This window comes from Myripristis murdjan, chromosome 24 (genome assembly GCF_902150065.1).
Source record: "Myripristis murdjan chromosome 24, fMyrMur1.1, whole genome shotgun sequence".
Taxonomy (NCBI): domain Eukaryota; kingdom Metazoa; phylum Chordata; class Actinopteri; order Holocentriformes; family Holocentridae; genus Myripristis; species Myripristis murdjan.
Window position 1 is genome coordinate 20500106 of NC_044003.1, and position 18071 is coordinate 20518176.

An 18071-nucleotide genomic window follows, 5' to 3' on the forward strand; every position below is an offset into this window, starting at 1 on the left:
AGTCCAGGACTGTCAGCTTTGTGCAGAATATCACAAATCCACCACCACACTGAAGTCAAAGTTTTACTTCTTTTTTGCATAGAAAGTATAGCCTAATATTTTAGTATTTTACAGAATTGTCTTAAAGAGCTTGTGTCAGCATAACAAATTCGAAATCAGTGCATTGGAAAAATTGGTAACTTGGTAACATATTGACCAAAGCAAAACACAGTTGAAAACATGTTGTCTGGTAAAAAAAAAAAAAAAAAAAAAAAATGTACATGCACATGCAAACGAACAAATGTGTGATTCCTACTTTATCTCTGTTGCTCAAGTTGCCCAGACATTTTCTCTGCTGATCTCAGCCTGAGCAGCAGAGCCTGAGTTTGTGGAGGTTCTCACTTGAGGACCATGATGCAGAGATCATCCAGCCTGTCCTCATGCTGGTAGACCATTATCATGACAAGTTTGGAGTAAGAGTATTTCAACTTATTTTGAATGTGTGTATTCTGCAGAGAGCCTCACATCCAGCGGCTGGCTGCAGAAGCCATGAGCAGCCCGGTGGAGAAGCGGCAGGAGCCCGGCTGCTTGTGTTGATGACCACAGAGGTAAGAAGGCCTGCTTACATGAATCATAGAGTAACAACATCAGAAACTGTAAAGTAAAAAAAAATAGTATCTCTGTTTTATTTTACAAAAGGGCAGGGCAGGAGGACTTGAGCCTGTGCCTGGCTGATAACGAGGAACGAGGAGAGCTCAATCTCCTCTGACACCACAACAGGTAGAACCTCTTCTCTCTGACTTGTGTCTGAGTCATGAGGCCCATTCATGCTGTAGCTGATGGTTATTTCCATCAAGCAGAGTTCAGGCACTGACTTTGCTCTTTGCTCTTTGACATTTCAGAGGTCAAAAAGACCAAGTCAAGGACCAGGACAACAATCCAGCGCTTCCTCCTAGGGATGGGATTCGAGAACCGGTTCTTGTTAAGAACCGATTCTCAGTGGTCCAAATCCTTGGACTTGTTTGCTGAAGTGCTTAACGATTCCACTATCGAGTCCGCTGCACATGTGCTATGACGTCATGCGCACGCTGCGTTGCTGTAAAGTCAGCATGGCATCGTGGCAGAGGCGTTCAAAAGTTTGGTTATACTTCACGCGGAAAGACTACAACAAAGCCACTTGAAACGCTTGCAAAACTTCTACTTCAACAAAGAGAGGAAGTACTAGCAGCATGCAGAAACATTTGTCCACACAGAATTCAATTACTTTGCGGGAATGTCACGTTTTCTATACGCTCCGGAGTGATGCTAACGTTAATAAATCTCAACCAAGCAGCAGCAGGAGTATGGTCGAAGCTAGTGCATCATCTGCTAAGCTATTGACCGAAATAACCCAGTACCAGGTCGTATCAGAACTTCTCCAGTCAAATGCTACTTGCATCTGATTCTTCTGTACCCAGATTGAGAAAAAAAAAAGATTATTTATTTTGTACAGTTTTGTACAGTTATTTAATAAATATTTCAATAATTTGAACACTCAAATGTAGTTGTGTAAAAGTCATTTGGATGGACAGGAGTGGTGGCATTTTAACAACACAATGATATAAAAGAAAGTTAATACACATAAACCCATTTGTACTATTTTTTCCTTCCCCTTGCCCAATGAGATTCGATAAGGGAATTGTTAAAGAATCGAATCGATAAGCAGATGCGATGATGGAATCGGAATCGCTAAAATCTTATCAAATCACATCCCTACTTCCTCCGTTGGCTGCGAACAGTCTTCTACTGATGCTGCTGTCTGCCCAAGGACACAGAGGAATTTCTCAGTGACAAAATAAATGTAGTGCTGCACTGCAGTCAGTCCACATCAGTTGACTTCTGCTTTATTTAATGTGAACTGATTCAACGTAAATGGGTAAAATTAGAACAAATGTGTAATCTCTCTGCTCCACTCTGTAACACAAATACATACATGAGACTGTATTTTAAATGCTGTAATTGAGTTGACTAATGCAAATTAAATTTCATATGAAAGGTTTGTCGAGGTTTAACATGACTGACTAACTGCAAGTTGATGAACAGGTCCAAATATTAGATCATCATCTTACCAGCATGAGCTGCATTACACACTGAGGTCATATTATCTGAAAAAGTCTTGTCCTCATAAAGGTCAAGCAGCGTATCTCAAAAATGAGCACTTTTGTTTGAACATCACTGTTTGAATATCATGGTAAAAGATATCTTCCAAACCACTGTAACACACACACACACACACACACACACACAAACAAATGCAAGTCAGTGTGTATAAGAACAGAAACACACTGGTATACAAGCAGCTACACAAGAGATAATATATACACTCAATTATTTTTGTAGATGAGGATCATACACACATACATACCTGTTTAAAATGTATTTGGGCTGCAGCTTTTATTGAATGTCCTTGAAGAAAAACATATTTTATTCAGCCAGAGGCGGACTTTACCATTAGGCAAAGGTCGGAAATTTCTTTAGGCCCCGAGCTACTCAGGGCCCCATCAACACCTGTTTTTTTTCCTTAATAAATTATGCATTTCTAAAATTCGTGGATTTCCAAGAGCATTGTGCCTCCACTCTGGAGGGTAAAGGCAAATATGTTTTTTTCATTTTGTTATATTTTCATTAGAGGCACAATGACATAAAAATATGAAGTGTTCCCCAGCAACCAATGTACAGCAGATTTTTATGCTCCATAGTGTTGTAAAGTGCGTGTTGACTGTGCCCATTGCTGTGTCATGAAACAGGGATATTATCAGATTTAATTGATCCCACCAGCCAAAAATAAGCATGAGGCTGCAAACAGAAGCAAATAAAACAAAACAGGTATTTACATAGCGCCTATCAGAAATGGAAATAAGGGAATTTGCAGCTGTTTTCTCTTTTATACCAGTTCTTAGTTGATGGTGCTAAATTTATAACACCCACAGATGAAACTTGCTGAAAAATTCAGGGCAAATTGTACCTCTTAGTAAATCAGGCCAAATCTGAGCTGGACATCATTGTTGTACTTTTCAACTCGACAGTGTGTGCTCTGTTTCCCCTTTTCCCCTAAAATCACTAAGTCCACCCTTGAATTCAACAAAGCAAGGAACACTACATGACTGCCTGAATGAGAGGATCAGCACGCTACTGTAAAGCCTTGAGGCATTTCGAAACATGGGTTAATGCAGTGTAGTAGTGTATCAGGACGAATGGAAAGACTAAAGAGGAAGAAAAGGGCTGGGATTCTGTGTGTTAATGAGTGTGTGTACAAGAATAGGCATCCATGTGTGTGTCAGTCTCATTTCATTTGTTCATTTGCATGTGCATGTACATTTTGTACACACACACACATACATGTATGTGTGTATTTAAAGTTCTGTGTCACATATGTCTGTTCATTTGTGCCTCCATTTACTTGTGGACTCCATGTCTGCCTGCCATGTCTTTTATTGTACTTTTGCCCTACATTAGCATTGGTATCGCTGGTTTTACCTGCTTTTGTCTTATCCAAACTCTAATTGAATGAGGATAAGAGAATTGGTTTACTCCAATTAAAGGCAGGGCTGCCTGCCATTATTCAGAGGGAATGGCATTCTGCGGTGGAGATTGATATCCCTTGGCTGTGGGCCGCATGTAGTCTGTATCGGCCAACTAATTCAATCAGCTTTACGGAGAGTGGCGTCATGTGAAAAAGCTGCTCCAAGGAGACCCTGTCCTTACTGTGTCAGCGTGTGCGTGTGTGTGTGTGTATGTGTGTGTGCATGCATGTGCACTTTATTCGTGCTACACATTTATAAAACCCCTACAGCCACGCTAAGTGCACGGTTCCATCTCTCTAATAGCAACATATTACAGTCCATTTTGTTTACAGTCCTCTGCGAGCTCAGTGCCGCAGGAAATAAAAGAAAATATTAGCGTCTCTTGTGCAGTATATGTTGACATGTCTAACAGGGGATGGGAAGCTTTTAAAACAAAAAACTTGCATTGTATAATTGATGAATAGGCTTTTATTTACAAAGAAACAGGTGAAAGATGAATGACTGATAAAGGCTGACGTGAAATAAAAACACTTCTCTGTCACTACCGTCGGAGAAAAAACAGAGGGGGAAAGAGATAAATGGAGCAAGAGAAAGAGCAAAACAAAGAGAAGCACATTGAAATCAAGATTGATAAGGAGATAGAAAAAATAGAGACAGGAATGAAGAGGGAGAGGATGATAGGAAGAGCGGGAGTGAGGTACAGGAGGGGGGATGGATGACCCATAAGCGCAGATAAAAGGGTTGCAGCTCTCATCTTGAGGTTTTAACCCCTGGCCTTTTAAAGTTAGTAATTACTCACCCACATCAGCGCATCCCAATCCCAGCACACATCCATCGCTGCCGCTGACCACACAGCGGATGACATCAGCCAAGACGTCTGCGCACACCTCGGTCTGACACAGAGAACAAAAGGACAGCAAGACACTCGTGATTCATCTCCATACTGTGAAAAATAAATCAGATAAAATGAAAGAAATAGAGCAGATTCTGTCCTCTGATTCTTTATGTCCCATAGGCTTAGATACTGTCAGGACCGCTTGGAGAAACATGAAAATAATTGATGCACTGCATAATTGTGATGGCTGTCCAGCAGGGTATTTTAAGAGGCCCCATCAGTTTTCAGGTCATCAGGCAGAGAAATTTAACCAACCGTGGTGTTGGACGTCCACACTGAAACAAGAGGATTTGAATGCATGCTTGAATACTTGGAAAAACCCAGCACGCATTTGATTGATCTTATAGCATCTTGTGCCAAACATGGGCCCGTTTAAGCATCCTTGAAGAAAAAAGTAATGCACCGAGATAAATCAAGATGCAGCGGGATAGACCGAGATAAATCCATCGAGATGTTTGAAACCATACTCAAAGGAGCCGCGGCGAAGCGCCTCACCTGGGTTGTTTCTCGTGGATAGGCTGCATCAAAGGTGTACGTCTTAAGAAGAGCTTTGCCATCGCCACCTCGCATCAGTGTTGCATGTGGTTGGCTCTTGCAGGCTGATTCCATTACAACGACTCTTCTCTTGGATGGGTCGATTCGGAGCACAGGTGGGTGGGTGCGGCTCTCTGAGGGAGAGGGGCTCACCCTCAGCACCACTTTGACCTGAGGGATAGGGGGAACGGGACAGAACTGAGTTGAACACTGTTATTATAAACTGTTTCATGCGCAATAACATTTAAAATTCAACTGAACAGAACAGTAGTTTAGTAGTAGTGCACTGCCTCAAGCTCAAGGCACACATTCATAGCTTGCAGATGTTTTGATGTTTAATGTTTCAACACCCTGCCACCGTGGTTCAGTATGTGGGACGTTATGTCACTTCATGGTGGCGTCTGTAAAGACACACACGAGTGAACACAGTCATACATCCAGGCTCCTACTGTGTAGTAAATGATCTGATTAGCTTTTGGAGGACTTTGGCATATAAATGTGCTTATTAGTGAAGAAAAACATTTTTTAAAACTATTACTCAAGACAAAGAATCTATATTAATTCTGCCCATGTGTTGAGGGTATACAAGTCTGTTGATACTGAAATATTTCGCTTCTGTCCAATCAAAACCTCATATTGGTATAATATCAACATTCCAGAAATGAAGCAAACAGTCTTATCTGTAGGCTGACAACTGTACATTTTTCAGTTTTGTAAAGGTTTCATAAAGATTTCAAAGGTTGTAGAACTTTCTGAGCCCAAACAGCAGCATGCAAATACTCAAATTAAGTTAAAACATGAAAATCACAAAAATTGGATAGGTTTTCAATGGACAGCGACGATTTTCTAAATAATGAATTATGTTAGTGAATGATATTTCTACTATATTATTGTGGTAGTAATGTATTCGAACACTACAACTATTCTTCTCTAAGCTGCATAGTGAGCAGTTACATGTTGGGGGTGAAGTATATAGTTTCTTATGGAAGGGAGAAAGTTAGTCATTCACTTACTTGGCTCAGATTTTCCAGCCAATCTGGAGATCATCCAATCAATCAATCAATTAACGTTTCAATCACAATCACTTATGTAATATTTGCAATACCACCACAAGGTTGTGAATTGCCTCTCTATACATATGTCTTCTATGTCTGATGTCTTTGTGAAGTGTTTTGGCTTGTAGTGTATATATTCAGTAGTGCACACACACTCACAGAAGAAAGCCCAAAACATTTTAAACTACTCCAGCACACTTCACAAAGACCATGCCATTATTTATTCAGTGCAAGAAGTGAGCAGGTGCTTGTGCTTTTACAGTGCAACTTGAATGTAAGTGATTTCAGAAAAAAAAAAAAGTAGGCGAGGAACGTGAGAGGCACAACTTTAACTTTCTTCAAAACAAACACCAGCAACAAAACACAGCGCCAACCGAGCGTTAAGAGAAAAAGAGTGTGTTTCCTTCATATTAAATTCAGCAAGTTTGAGGCATCATGGAGCTTTCATATCCCAAAAACCATAATGAAATCCAAGAATACCATATAGAGTGAGAAAACAACTTAAAAAAAACACCATTCTAGCTTCCATTTCTATTTATACAGTCCCTTTGAAATGGATGGAAGACCTTGTGCTAACCAAGCCAGGGTTTTAGCTAAGGAGCCTAAGCGGAGAATGAAGTAAAATAGTCAGACTTGATCTCTGAGCCCCTGCTGCTCAGCCATGTGAGGCTGAGATTGATACAACATAGGGTGAGAGAAACCACGTTTGAAAAATGAAACCCTTGGCAGAACAAAGGCTGTATACTTCAAGCACGATTAAGGATTTGCCTATAAGAAGTAAAGCCAAAGTGTGAGTATTGAGACAGTAAGCTAAAGTTGGTGTATTTTGCAACTGTGATTATTTACAGACAGAATGCAACAGAAATTGGTTAAGACCCACAACCAAAAACAACCGTCTATCTTTGTTAAACCTCAAAAATCAAAATGAGCTGACTGTGAAGAAGACTACTGCTAGAGTGAGATCCTAACATTTTAAAAAACAGCTGACCCAGATAAAGAGTATACAGGTACTTATACGTTCACTTAAACTGCATAGCAATGCATGTAGATCCTGCTGTATTTCCTCATGTCATGACAGTAATTCCTTAATGCAGCTCTCGACAGGAAGCTTTGAGGATTTTGTGGCTTCGAGGTCTTGAATTAAGCTGCATCCTTACAACCCAGTTGCCATTTAGCTCATAGGTCTTAGTCTGCAAGAACGTGGGGCAACATGCACCGCACAAAAGACAGTGAGTCATGATAAGGTCGATAAACCCCTTTAGAAATGTGTTTTTGTGGTGTTTCTGCTGTCTGGCTGTCATATGGTGGCATGTGAGACGGGGCAAATGGGATAGAGAGAGCAGGGCATGGTGTGAGATGAAGTTTCAGACCTGCAACGGTGCAATTAGCCCTGCAAGGCTCACGTAACACCCCGGTCAACCACCAGATGCCCCGGTCAAAAGTAGTTGTGCTGAAACTATGCAGGGCTGTCTCATGCCATGATGACATCATCCATAATCGGCAATTATCAACCTGAAAAGCCATGTTCCATCCACAAGATGATAAGTTCCCGTTGTCTGTAAAGGATTACTTCTTTTTTTTTTTTTTTGTCTCCCCATAATATTAATACCTTATGCAAGAAATGGCCCCATAACTCTATTGAACATGTGTCAAGCTGTATTTATGGCGGCTAAATTATTCAAGAACCCATTTACAAGCAGAGAAAATCCTATTCGGCTTTCTCTCTCACACACACACATATGCATGCGCACGCAAACATACACACATGGCTGAGTGCTTGGGCAGGTGCGGCTGGCAGAGGGGTCTATCTGAGCCCTTATCTGTAACTCTAAACTGAACCCATGAGTCCATCTATGAAATGTGTGGTGGTGGTGGTGGTGGGAGGGGCAGCCATATTGATCCCCCAACCTTTTCCCCGGGGAGGGCAGAGAAGGGGAGAAACAAGATGGAGGCATTAACACCACATTACAGGGTATCATAAAGGAGGGGTGACATAGGATCTCCTTCAAATTGACTGTGATCTGTTTACTTGGCTATACGGGTGGGAAACTACTTGCAAGGAAGTGTTTGTGGCTGAGGATAGACATACTGAGCTTTATGATAGAGCTCTATTCATTGTATCAACACCATATTGCACCATAAGGTATCATTAAAAGCTAAGTGGGGTAATCATCATTTCATACAGGCCCCATGTTGATTGTTTTCAGTTCATTCTGTTACCTTTAAGTAAGACTTTATACAAGGTAACAGTGGGCATGTAAGCCTGTTGTCCCACAAATCATGCAGCCATAATATAATAATATTAGCAATATATGTATGTAGTTGAGTATACAGCACATCATATAATGTAGGTGTCTGTCTCCTTTAATCTGTGGATGAATGTTGGTGTTGGTAAAACAAAAAAATAATGGCGTTGTTTCTGAGATATGCAAAATGGTAGAAACTATGGTTGAATTATGCCTTACATTTCTGGCGTAAGAGGAAATCAGACATATGAAAAAATGTCAGATATATGAAAAAACGCCCTTTTACTGACTTATTACCCATAAGAACTGAACCACTGCACATGCAGAAGTTAAAATGGTATCAAACATCTTGTCTCAGTCTGAAAAAGGGTATTTTGCCCAAAACATTGCAGTATTCCTTTAAATATTTTTATTGAAGTTATATTTAAAACCTATAAGCAGCTAAAATCTTCCCTCATGATATTAGGGAGAAAAATATACTGTGGATTAATACGTTAGACTAAAAACACTTCTTTTTTGTTTTTTGTTTTTTGTTTTTGTTGGTTTGGAGGCGCAGTGAAGTGGGCAGCGTCTACCTTGCCAGTGTTGGGTGAGTCTTTGGTTCTGGCAGCGGCTTGGAGGAGGCTGGAAGGAACTGGCGGTGGGTTTTTCTGGATGATTCCTCTGAAGCAGGTGGAGAGATGAGACGGGGCTGAATCAGAAACGAGGCCTTTCTTCCTGGATGTCAGGTTCAGCTTCTGGGCCGCCCTGCAGAGAAAGAGGAACACAGCTCATACTGTACGTAAACACACTCTAACACATCAAAAATGTGCTACAGATGAAAAGTAGTACAAGCGCAAAGCAAAACTGAGGAGATTACAAAATGTGACTCCAGCTAATTGTTACTAGTTCTTTGATGGTATAATTGGCCATATCAGGAGGAGGAGGTTCATCAGGACATAAGGAATGCAAGTGACACCACACAGGTAAAAATGTACGAGTGTTACACCACATTGACCTTAGCTGATGCTACACGATATAATCGATAAAAGTACATATGAGGAACATAAATGCCAGTGACATCTTTTTTCATTCATCCATGACTGTGGCATTCATGGTCCTGGAAGGTCAGCAGGCTAGCTAACATGTTTACTTAGATAACTCAATATGGATAGAATGCATTTTTTTTTTCCAATTAGCAGCAAGAGCACTAGGCTTTATATATCATTTCTCTTACTCTGCCTTTCTCAACAAACAATTTGGTCCAACAATTTTAGCCAGAGAAAATGCGCTTTTTGGCTTCAGCCACTGAGGATTAATTACATTTACAGCCTCACAAAACTCCAGTATGATTGATAATTTGTGAGCATTTTGCTGTTGTTGGAGCTCATAAACTCAAAAAGTTAACTTTTTAAGAATTAAGAAAAAATCTATCCAAAAGCATGTGTAAATACATAAATAAATACATTTTGCTTTTATACAATTAAAACAACCACACTTTTTTTGGACTTTCTTTAAAAATATATGTGGAAAGAAACACAGACAATTGTGATCAGAGGGTTAAATAAAGCATGTCAAAATAAAAGTCTACTCCTTGGTTTTGGGGTTTCACTGACACCACGTAATTATTATCACAAGATTATATGTCGATAACGATAGGTAACTTACCTGGCCAAAAAGGACATGGCAGCAGAGTTGGCGATGGTCACGACTCTGGAAATGTGGGGGATCTTTGGGCCGGTCTGCACCGTCCCAGCATCACCACAACCCAGCGTGGCATCTTCTGCAGTCTGCCGGGGGAGAAAACTCATTAAAACAACAAACGAACAAAAATATCTGTAACTGCAATAGCCACTCTAAAAGAGACGACCTTCATGCAAATTATTCAGAGGTGACAATGAGATCAGTGTCCATCCATGAGCCTGCAACCAGGCCATTGGGGTAACCACACACTGTTATTTGTATCATATTATGATTCTAATTTGAATGCGCCTACAGTATCAGGAATAGTTGGTGAAAGCTGTGATGAGTATGGTCTTAGTGCAAGACAGGCGTCAGACACGGAGAGGTCAAGTTAAAAATATTGTCACTGCCTCTAACTTGACATTGACATTACACTCCCTTCATTTATCAGGGAAGCAAGACAGCTTGAAGTTGTGAAGCTCTACCACTTGTTCGCCCCAAGCTGTGTGTGTGTGTGTGGTTTTTTTGGCACTTTGCACGCATTCATGAAGGTGCCAACTTTTTTTTTTATTTACGTGCATCTGTATGTGTGCGTGTGTGTGTGTGTGTGCGACAAGGACTGTGCATGACCTATTCAGCATGCATCTGCCGCGGCTCGAAATGAAGTCACTGAGCTTCGCTGCAGGCCAAGGAGACAGCCAGCATCTTGTTCTACAGCAGTCTCCCATACCACCGCTCCCTCTCAAGCTCCACATTTCATTATGTCTCAGATGTTTTTCTTTTTTTTTTTTTTTTCTAGGGCAAGATAACAACGTCAGCTCTTTCTTCTGCCACCCAGATAACATCCACCCATGAATTTCCAATTAGTGACATAGGAAGTCTAAGGGCTGTCTTGGAAGACGACCAGGAGGGGAAATGTGAAGACAGGGTTGCAGAGCTGAGCTGATACATGTAGCCAAAGGTAATATGGATGCTATAGAGACACGGCCCAATCCCTCCTCTCTGCTTGTTGACTCACATCCTCTGCCTTATTCTCCTTCATCCTCATTTTCTCTGCATTTCCCTCTTTCCTCTGACATGGTCTTTTTATAATCTTGCTTATTTTACCCCCTCCCTCCGCTGTCTCATCTTTGTCCTCTCTCCTCTTATCCTTTTTCTCCACTTCCACTCTTCTCTTCTTATTTAATCTCCTCCCTATCAGCAACGTAATCCGGTATTGATCTGAGCTTATACCGGACAGGTCTGGAGAATTTCTTGTACCCTCTTGCGTTGCCCACTGTAGTTTCAGTTTTGGGTGCTGCTGCTATTGTTATTCTTTTCATTTGACCAGGAGAGTCAGTTAGGACCTAATATGGTAATTACAATAATGACTTTGAAAGCTTTGTCATTCTGGTTTCAATGTTTGGCAATTACATTCAATTGGACTGAAATCAAGCTTTGTGCTTGATCACTATGCATTTTTTTGGTTTAGCTAACAGGACTTGAAATGGTTTTATAAGCTGAGAGAGGACCGTAAACTCAGAGAGGAACATTGCAATGAAGTAGAAACATGAGAAGTCACCAAAACTGGAGTAACAAGATTTTTACATGACAACTGGCATATTTAGATTTACTATTTGGGATGCAATGATACCACTTTTTCGATGTTGACACAGACACCGAGTGTGAAACTTGAGGACCTGATCAATACCAAGTACCAATCTGATCCCTTACTTCACTGAACAGTGTAGGCTTTGATGGTTAGTGTGAGCTCACTGCCCAAAATAACTGAATCAAATCTTTCTTTTTTTGCCTGCATAATGCTGGGAGGGAAAACGAATGGGGAAAGAGGAGCTCGTTTAGCAAAGAATGTTCCTCTGTATGTTATTAATGACGTGCTGTCTTTTGCGGCATCATTTGCTAAGTGCTTTTATCGCTTAGTGTTTTTAAGCTGATATGTACAAAACAAATTTCCACTCATGCATAATAAAGCTTCTATCTGTCTATCCATCTATTATTTTAATCTTTTCAGCCCATAATAACAGTTGGCCCACAGTTATTCACAACTTTGTTTTGCTTTGTTTTGCTATGCAGAAATAAGGATAATTCTGATCCCCTAAATGTGTATTTCATGCTAAGAGCAGTTCATGTTTATAGTTTTTGTTTATGGATCAATCACTCCAACATTGGAGTGATTGCATGATGGAGGAGGTTCTGGCTATATCCTTAATGTTGTATAAACTCTTTCAAATGTAAAAAAGCATTTAAAACTAAAACGCAGTTGCAGCTGTTAAATGCAGTAAAATATGTGATTTGCCTGCCAGATAGGCCAACTGCAAATCCTTGTACCAAGTTAATTCAATTAAGTTAATAAGTCATTGAAAGTAAAGAATTTCAGAGAAAGATGAGTTGTGGGCCTTTTAATGTTTCTTAATTTTCTTTGATGAATACTTTTAAAGTTTGTTTATTAACTGGCCCCTGACCTCCTGTCATTTTGCAAAAGTGGCCCCTGGGGAAAACAAGTGGAGTGTCCCTGGTGTAGACAATCTCAACAGTTTATTTTTATTTCTCAGATGGTACTCAGGACTTTTGCTATTGGGCATTAGTCAGCACTGATACTGATACCAGTATTGAAATTAGTCCACCTTTTTTCAAAATACTTTAGATGCTATTAGGTGTGAAGGTTAAATGGTCCATCAATGCTCAGCAATCAGCACTCAAAGGACACTGCATTCCTCCCAACCTTTCACTCCAATTAGAGCTTCTGAAATGGTTTCCACTCACCTCATACAGGTTCATAACTATTTCCAGTGAGGACTGGGGGGAATAGGGGGGTGAAACTGGTGCAGCCTCCACTACCATTAATGCATATTTCACAAGCTGCCCTGTTAAATACTACCATCCCCCTATTGATCACAAATGCTTTTTGACTGGCTTGGTTTTATGACAGGGATAAATCATGACCCAATTCCATTCCATTAGCAAAAGTAGTTTTAAACAACGTCCTCGCTCGGCCATAGGACCTAAATAGGGCCTGATTAGACACTGTGAATCACCGCCTTGCTGACATGTGCACCCATGAAGATATGCTGTACCCATATAGCACATTAAAAGGGGTGTGTGCATGTGTGTGCGTGCACTGGGGGTGGGTATTATGTATGATGAAGTGCTAAGAGGAGGCTTTTAGCTGTACCTGATGGTAGGGGGAGACAGTGACACCATTACCACCGGTTCCTGACACAGTTTTAGATGCAGATGCGACCAGCTGCTTCTGCTCTTCTACCCAGCGGTCCATGTCAGGGTTTGGAATCTTGGGGCCCCTCCTTCTGGGGGTCTGAGGGGTCCTCTGAGGTGTCCTGGGGCTTCGCGGGCTGTGAGGGCTGTGAGTTCGGCTGCGTGGTTGATGCACGGTGTTAGCAGCGGCCTCCCTCGGTGCCTTGTCTCCACACTTTGACACACCTTGTTTTAGCAGAGTCCCAGAGGTGAAACTGGAGCCAGAGGGGGTTTTAGAGGATGACAGACTGGCCCAGCTGGCGTGATGCCTGCTTAGAGCCAGGTGGATGGCTTCTTGTTTGAGCTGGTTCAGGTTTACACCACAGACACCACACTCCCCCTGCTCCCCATCTCTGTCCCTGCACTCAAGTGTAGACCGACTGCTGTGGACACGGAGGTTGTCGTGAAGAAACACTGAGACAGCACTTGAGTCCTACAGAAATTGAGATAAAGGTGGCAGGAATAATTTACATTTTATTTTTGTTTTTTCGGGTTTTTTTTTTTTTTTTATAGCTCAAAAGCAATGCATTTGCATTTTTTAATAAAAAGAAATGGATTTCAAAGCATTAGCCAGCTATTGAAGGAATGTGGTGTTAAAGTCATAATAAAACACCACTTTTGAGAGCCTTTAACTTCCTTAATATGATGGATTTCCTCTGGGGAAAAAAAATACTGGGACAGGACATACTGCAGACAGGCATGTTTCAAAACTGTAAACCCACTGGTGATCGGTTTTGAAGTAAACAGCAATTTTATGGGAGGGGCATGATTGTTCCAAAATGTCATCCTTTTATTAGCTGACATTTTTGTTCACGCCTACTGTTTGGCATGATGTCACCATTGAAGTTATTGCTTTCCAGGTTGTAGAAGCAATGAGATTTTGATACAACACACACAAAGTACAAACAAAACTTAAGTTAGAAAGTAGTTTGGTATTTATCATTAAAAACCTGAATATTCTGGCATGGAAAATTTTGTAAGAAGTTGAAAAAATCTTTTTTTTTTCATAGCAACTTTAAAGGGCTATCAGGTAACCAGTTACTTTTATTAATCAACCTCTATTGGCAATCAAAGAATTGCAACAACATAAACAGGCCTCTGGTTCAGTTTACTGTGGCCTGTAATTAACACAACTAATAAAGTCACGTTTTGACAATAGAAATAAGTAAACAAGCTCATTAGAGCAGAACTCCAGCAGAAATGTCTAGTGACAAGGTAATATATCAAAATATGAAACACTGACATAATCAAACAAGTACTCTTGGCACTTGACAAAGTTATCAATAAATCATTAGTACTGATCAGCAAACCTATCAAGCCTCCCCTGCAGGTGTTTTATAGTCATTATGTGCTATTGAGAAATAAAGTGACTTCTGTCATATCAATTGTGATCGACTTTGAATACCCTCAACTAGAGCTTTGAACCTGGACTGTCAAATCTGACAAGGAGATGTCAAACATCAAACCAACACATCCCCTTTCATTCTGACAAAGATACAGTTGTGTCTCATCACATTACCTCTGCTCTTGACACCTACCAACAACCAGCCCGCCTCCCTCCTTTCCAACCATCTCTCCACCCAGCCAAGCTGCCTGCCCATGGCAAATGACCCATATTCCCCCAGAGGGACTATTTTATAAGCTCTGTGAAACAAAGTCACTTCAACCTCTGGCAGAGCTGAGCCATTAGGGACCAAATCTACTCCATCCAGAAATAATGTCTCCGTACATACAACATACAAGCAACATTAAGCCAAAAGCAGGTGCTGTCATTCTCTTTGTTGGCTACATCAAATATGCAACAAAAAAGGGCAGAAAGTAAAGAAAAAATATTGAAGGCATATCTGCTGTAGTAGCCAGATGGGTTAACTGGACAGTGTATCTTCAAGTATTTCAGCACTTTCCATCGCAGCCACATTACAAGCCCATATAGACAGATGACATTATAGAGCCAAGATGCTTTTGAGAAATCATACCCAGATCAATAAACCTGCGAGGAGCTCCCTTATCAGATTACCACTGACCGGGTCTGTGGCTACGAGATACTGTCTCCTTCCAGCTCACACTGTACAGTGTGATGGCCCGCGGTGTCTCTCTAAAAAAACACATGATGTTAGCTGTGCCCTGTGCCACTCAATAGGACAAAAATAAATACTGTCTTTCCCCTATGGAGTGAACAGAGGAGAGGACACAGGGATGCCTTGATGAAATATTCATGCCCATTTGAAACCCCTCTCACAGGAATGGCACTGGTTTACTTTGCTGATTGGAGTGTGTATGATGGATGCTGATGGTGACAAACGTAAGAAGATGCGGGACGGCATAGGTGGTCGTTCCTCATATATTCAGCGCTGTAATGACTGATGGATCCAAATTAACATCTTTTTTTTAAAGTAAAAAAAAAAAAATTATATGTTTAAAAAACTAAGTGAGGGTATTTATATCTGCACATATAATAGTTATTATCATCATGATAATTATTATTTAATATAGGTTAAACAACAGATTTAAAGTATCAATTTAAGGTGGTATGTGATGTTTACCGTATGTTTCTGTTTTATTTTCTTTTGTCTGATGCTCCTTTTAAGATCATTTAAATCAGATTTGACACCATATCAGGAGCTACAAGTCCAAATATTGCCTACATAGCTGACATACAGGAGACTTGATAGTCTATCTATCTATCTATCTATCTATCTATCTATCTATCTATCTGTCTATCTATTTTTCATTTATTATAGTCAAATGACTGTTAGCACCTGCTGAAAAGTTATGTAATGTGTTTATATACCTCTTATCCCTGTTGCTCGTGTAACAGATGATTTTGACAGTTCTTACTTGATATTCCTCTTAAAGGTATATTTTGTGCACCTAAAAATGTGGAGAGAGTGATTTAAAGTGGATTTACCCTCCACTACATCCGTGGCCAACTCATTTCACAGCAGAGGACGGGAGTGACAGCATGAAATCCTACCTTGGAGGAGAGTTGATGGTGAACAGCCAGGCTCAGAGCTTGCTTCTTCAAAGCAACAAGGGTCGCTGAGCACTTTTCACAGCGCGCAACTTTCCCATCAAACCTCCCAAAGCCCGGACTCCCCGACATTGCGGCTCTGTAAGAGTCCCCTCCAGAGGAAATATCGCTGAGGTGGTCCTCTAGCGATCTAGAGAGAGCCTTGGCCGATGGCACGCCGCCGGCTCTCTTACACATAGTCCTATGTGGGTCGCCCCTGGACCCTCCGGCACCCTCAGGAGAAGGGCGCTCCTTGGGGTGGCAGCTGCAGGCTTCCTGGGTACCCGAAGAAAAAAAAACAGCGGGTTTACAGTGATGAGGCACTTCTGAGCTCTGAGAGATATGCAAATGAAGGATGCGTGTGGGCTACACTTGACAGAGGGAATTAAGAAGTCAAGTGACGTGAACAACCACACCCATATGCTTATTGTAACAATTCAGCAATATTATTCTGATAGGACCACTAATTCGCCAAAGCTTTTCCTATGCTTATAATAAGATTATCATAATAAATAAAGTCGGACTTACCCAGTGTGTTCCTCCCTCTCTGGCAGGACATCTCTCCCTTCTCCGCGTGAGAGAAGACATAACAACTTGTTAATGTAGGTTTTAAAAGAAATCCGAGAAAAAACAGAGTTCACTTTTATTTAATTTTGCCAAAGCCCCGCGGACATACAGCACAAGTAAACTACTCATGGTAATAGGAACAATAGCCTCAAGCCAAGCGGGGAGGCTGGAGACATTAGCTCAGAGGTGGAGTAGCCTAATGACAGTGGCACACTGGAGAGGAGGGACCACTATCTTCATCCAGTTATTGAATTAAGTTGGACATTTATTATATTCTCCTCAGGGAGGCGGTAAAGAGCAACTCCACAAACGCCCATGTTGGATACTATTGCATGTGCTTGGAAGGAAAAGAGGTTGTGCAGACTATGGCCTCATTTCAAAAATAAGTGTGTGTGTGTGTGTGTGTGTGTGTGTGTGTGTGTGTGTGTGTGTGTGTGGTTTGCAGGCTGAGGCTCAAAAGCTCAAACATTAAGGCACACAATTGTTCAGCTGCGCAGTTTATTGAATTGTGCATGTTCTGCCAACACAAATTGTCACTCCAGACTGGGCGTGGAGGCTGCGCAACCAAAAATTACTGTAATGTTCCAACAGGCCTAATATTCCTATAGGAAATGTGAGCTTAAACTGACCAATTAGGCTACAGAACTTACTGTTTTTCTTTATTATCCATGATGACACTGTTTTATATGAATATAATATATACAATTCTATCACATTCTTTTAGATTTGTTTGTTTGTTTGTTTGTTTTTCATTATTACTTTGAGTAGGGGTGGAGCTCTAGAGCTGGGCTACAGTAGCCTCTAAATATGTATAGTCTACTGTAATATTATAGGCTATGATCTTTTTTTTTTTTTTTTTTTTTTATTGTATGATTACTTACTGATTTCAGTAAGTACTTTAGCCTCCCTAAAGGGATCCAATAGGCGTACTTACAGTTACGTTACAATAACAGTACTATGTGCTGTATTTTTTTTTTTTTTTTTTTTAACTTTAATAGGGGAATACTTACCAGAGTTTTGTTATTATATTTGTAGTGAGTCCCTCTGAAAATGTATAGATCTTTTGAATACAGAGGTGGATCAACTCTATTCTGCAAATAAAACCCCTCCCCACTTATACTGTAGTACAAAGCTTTCTCCAAGGTTTTCCTGTTTTTGTATCTCCATTGTGACTGAAATGAAATGTGTGGCTGGCAGATGGTGCCTGGCCATAAAAAAAAAGGTCTCTGAGCTGCTCGCAGAGTAATTACGGTAGCCGTGGCGTCATCCTCCCCCACACGTTTTTTTCCCACCCGCATTCTGCAAAGA

The 18071-nt window shown here is 40.8% G+C and overlaps 1 protein-coding gene across 1 annotated transcript in view; it reads right to left on the bottom strand.

The window, feature by feature from the left end:
• Nucleotides 1–18061, bottom strand: part of kif26bb (kinesin family member 26Bb) — a 28599-nt gene extending 10538 nt beyond the window's left edge. The window contains exons 1-7 of the mRNA XM_030046802.1: nt 18014–18061; nt 16161–16472; nt 13107–13619; nt 9920–10041; nt 8848–9019; nt 4933–5142; nt 4342–4435 (exon numbers count right to left, since the gene is read on the bottom strand). Of these exons, the coding sequence (XP_029902662.1) occupies nt 4342–4435; nt 4933–5142; nt 8848–9019; nt 9920–10041; nt 13107–13619; nt 16161–16472; nt 18014–18061 (1471 nt within the window). The remainder of the gene's footprint in view (nt 1–4341; nt 4436–4932; nt 5143–8847; nt 9020–9919; nt 10042–13106; nt 13620–16160; nt 16473–18013) is intronic.
• Nucleotides 18062–18071: the final 10 nt, after the last annotated feature.